The 3546-nt window shown below is 38.3% G+C and overlaps 1 protein-coding gene across 1 annotated transcript in view; it reads left to right on the top strand.

The window, feature by feature from the left end:
• Positions 1-3546, top strand: part of LOC107720300 (uncharacterized) — a 120377-nt gene that overhangs the window by 63210 nt on the left and 53621 nt on the right. The window contains exon 8 of the mRNA XM_016527984.1: positions 2646-2721. Within this exon, the coding sequence (XP_016383470.1) occupies positions 2646-2721 (76 nt within the window). The remainder of the gene's footprint in view (positions 1-2645; positions 2722-3546) is intronic.

The raw sequence follows: 3546 nt of genomic DNA, 5'->3' as shown, positions 1-3546 counted from the left end.
AATTAAATAAGTCTTCAGCATCTTTGCATGTTACCATTATAATTAATATATGGTAGCATGTAATGCTCAAAAATATTGGAAATTGCATGCATGTGAAGTGAAAGTGAACCTGAAGCACTGCCTGACCTGAAATGGTTTGTTCAGTGTTCACATTTAAGACAAAGTTAATGTAAACTGTTCTCAGACCGAGTATGCCATTTTTGTAATTTTGTAAAAAGTTTTTGGCATTTTAAAATTTTTGTGCAGAACATGAACTACATATGTTTTATCTAGTGCTGTCAAACGATTAATCGCATCCAAAATAAAAGTTTTTGTTTACATAATATATGTGTGTATACTGTGTATATTTATTATGTATATATATATACACACACATACTGTATATATTATAATATAAAAATATTTACTTGTATATACATTTATATATTTATATTCGTATATTTTATATTATATATAAATATAATGTATAAACATAACTTATTTTTCCTAAATAAATACATGCATGTGTTTGTATTTATATCTACATAATAAATATACACAGTATACACACATATATTATGTAAACAAAAACTTTTATTTTGGATGCGATTAATCGCGATTAATCGTTTGACAGCACTAGTTTTATCACAATGATTGTGACCCTTAATAGGTTCAGGAAGTTGCTAGTGGATTTGTTTTCTCATTTGCTCTTTCAGTGATGACTGAAATTCAAAATGTGAGTATCATCAGGAGTCTCTTCAACATGAGAGTGATGTTACGGCTCATTTAAATCTCTCCCAAAGCCTCGTATCTACAACACTGACTCTCTTTCACACAAAAACAGAGGCGCTTTAAACCCATCCGCGTTTGATCGTCTAAACTTAGCCTTGCGTCTGAATGAAATGCCCCACAAATTTAATTCTAGCCTGCCTCGGGCTGTTAATCACCGAGTGACACGCATTGAAATACACAGCACTACACTAGATATCCAAAATATATCTTGGGCCTCGGCCTATGGAAATCTCATCGCTTGCAGTGGTACAAATTGAGATTCCCTTTATCCAGACCACACTGGCACGAAATGAAAGCCGCCAGCGGCCAAATCAAATATTTGCCAACGTCCTCCTATACAGCCGCCGCGTCAGTTGTGGGTATAATTTGGCTATTAGCAGGTGGGTCAACGTTTTGATTTAATCAGCGGCTAAACATAGTATTCAAACATCGAATCCCCCCGCTGCTCTTTTCAGTCAATAAGCCACAGTCAAAACATTTCTCCTGTCTCAGGCCAGCCGCTTGACAAGAGTTATTTAAAAGTGCAGCGGCTCCAGTCTCGTATCGCTCGCGGCCCAATTTGGAGCGGGACCCAGACACCGAGACTGCTGCGAATTCCCCCTCCGAGTGCAAAACGAGACCTCCGTTCGGCTCTTAACGACGCTAATAGAAATCGCAGTTCCAGCGCCGTGTAACGATCAGGCGCTCGGCATCATTAATATGTATTTTCAAAGATGGAATTTCCTATGACTGCCAGCTAACTAAATAAAAAGACTCCGGTTGGTTTGGGTGGCCTGTAAGCGATCCAGGCGAGCGTCACATCAGACTGTCCTCAACCTCGAACCCGGTGCTTCTCGGAGACGCGGCTCTCTGTAGACCGTAAAACAGATCCTCTGCGGCACGAGGAGGAAAAAAAGCAGTCGTAAACCTTGAGCCTTTATGTTTTATGACACACAGCCTGGTGGAGAGCTCAAATTGACTGTTATGTGAAGGTATGAAATTGGTCCAGGATGAGGAAACGTCTAATTATAGGTTCTGACCTGCAACTTAACACGCTCTGCTGTAAATCCGAGTCAGACCTGTTGGGTTGCTATTAAGAGGGTTCATTACTGCGCACGGCTCTCTTAAAGTTTACACAGATGGTCCTTCTCTTGTTATGTTATGCCATTTCATCGTAGGGCGTAAAACGAGGAAATAATGACTTCCGTCGTCTTGTTGAATCCTCAGAGTAGCTGATAAAACTGCGGTTTAAACCGTTTCGTCACACAGGAGCTCCGTAGATATAGCAGTATATTCACTGAAGGCATTATTATGGGATTCAAAAAATATAACTATTACCAAATTTTTTTGAAAGAAATTACTTTTGTTCAGCAAGGATGCATTAAATTGCTCAAAGGTGAAAGTAAAGACATTTATAATGTTGCAAAAGGTTTCTATTTCAAATAATTGCCGTTCCTTTCAACTTTTTATTCATCAAAGAATCCTGAAAAATAAAAATGATGGCAGTTTGCACAAAAATATGAAGCAGCCCAACTGTTTTCTACATTGATAATAATCAGAAATGTTTCTTGAGCAGCAAATCAGCATATTAGAATGATTTCTGAAGGATCATGTGACACTGAAGACTGGAGTAATGATGCTGAAAATTCAGCTTTGCATCACAGGAATAAATTACATTTTAAAATATATTAAAATGGAAAAGAGCTGTTTTAAATTGTAATAATATTTCACAATATTACTGATTTTTTTTATCATTTATATGCAGCCTTGGTGAGCAGAAGAGACATTTCAAAAACAATAGTGGGCTTGCATTGTTCATAATTTTCTTGAGATGTGTTTTATGATGTTGACGCATGATATTAAGTATAATAGTTACTTTTCATTTTTTTATACAGAGAATTGAGAGGATGACCAGAAACATGGATTCCAGTCAGTACAGTGATTTCTGTGAAAGTCGACAGCTGAGTTTCTGTAAGTATTCATTTACAAACATGATTTTGTTTCATTTATGCATTTGTCAGACACTTTTATTCGAAGTGACTTTTATATTTTACTATTGCATATTAATACTTTGATATTGCATTAAAGGTCTGCATTTTATCAGTTCATACATTCCTTGGGAATCGAACCCATGACCTTGGCTTTTGCCATAATTCTGCTGTTTGAGCTACAGGAATGCTTTAGGATTCACTGCATATGCACTGATGAATGCATCCGTTTTGTTGCTCTGTGAGCATGCCAGGTATGGTTTGCAGTGTCAGTGTAGAGCGCAGCACTCCTCATGTCAGTTGCAGCGCGTCAGATATCGTCTCTGATGAGTTGTTCGGTTGGCAGTTCTGCGCCCGAGGGCTTGTAAGAACGCAGCTGTGGGATTGTGAACACACCACTGCTGGCTTCTGAAGGCCACATTTCAGCACTAATAACATGTTCACTGGCTTTGTGCCGCTCCAGTAACTGTGATGTCTTACTGGCATCGAGCTGCAGGTCGGGACAACAGCACAGTAAATGTGCCTGAATAACCCTGTTGCACAACACTGATGCTGAGTACACACTAAATCTGACCGAAAACACGTCACAGGGCCGGAAATTGAGCGTTTGTGGTTATAGGGGTCATATGATGTTGCTAAAAAGAACATTATTTTGTGTATTTGGTGTAATGAAATTTGTTTATGCGGTTTAAGCTTAAAAAAACACATTATTTTCCACATACTGTACATTATTGTTTCTCCTCTATGCCCCGCATTTCTGAAACACGTCGATTTTTACAAACCTCATCAGTCTGAAAAGCGAGGTGTG

Source organism: Sinocyclocheilus rhinocerous, unplaced genomic scaffold (assembly GCF_001515625.1).
Source record: "Sinocyclocheilus rhinocerous isolate Xijiao unplaced genomic scaffold, SAMN03320098_v1.1 scaffold3438, whole genome shotgun sequence".
Lineage (NCBI taxonomy): Eukaryota > Metazoa > Chordata > Actinopteri > Cypriniformes > Cyprinidae > Sinocyclocheilus > Sinocyclocheilus rhinocerous.
Note: the sequence above shows the minus strand (reverse complement) of the source record. Positions and strands in the feature narration are given on the sequence as shown.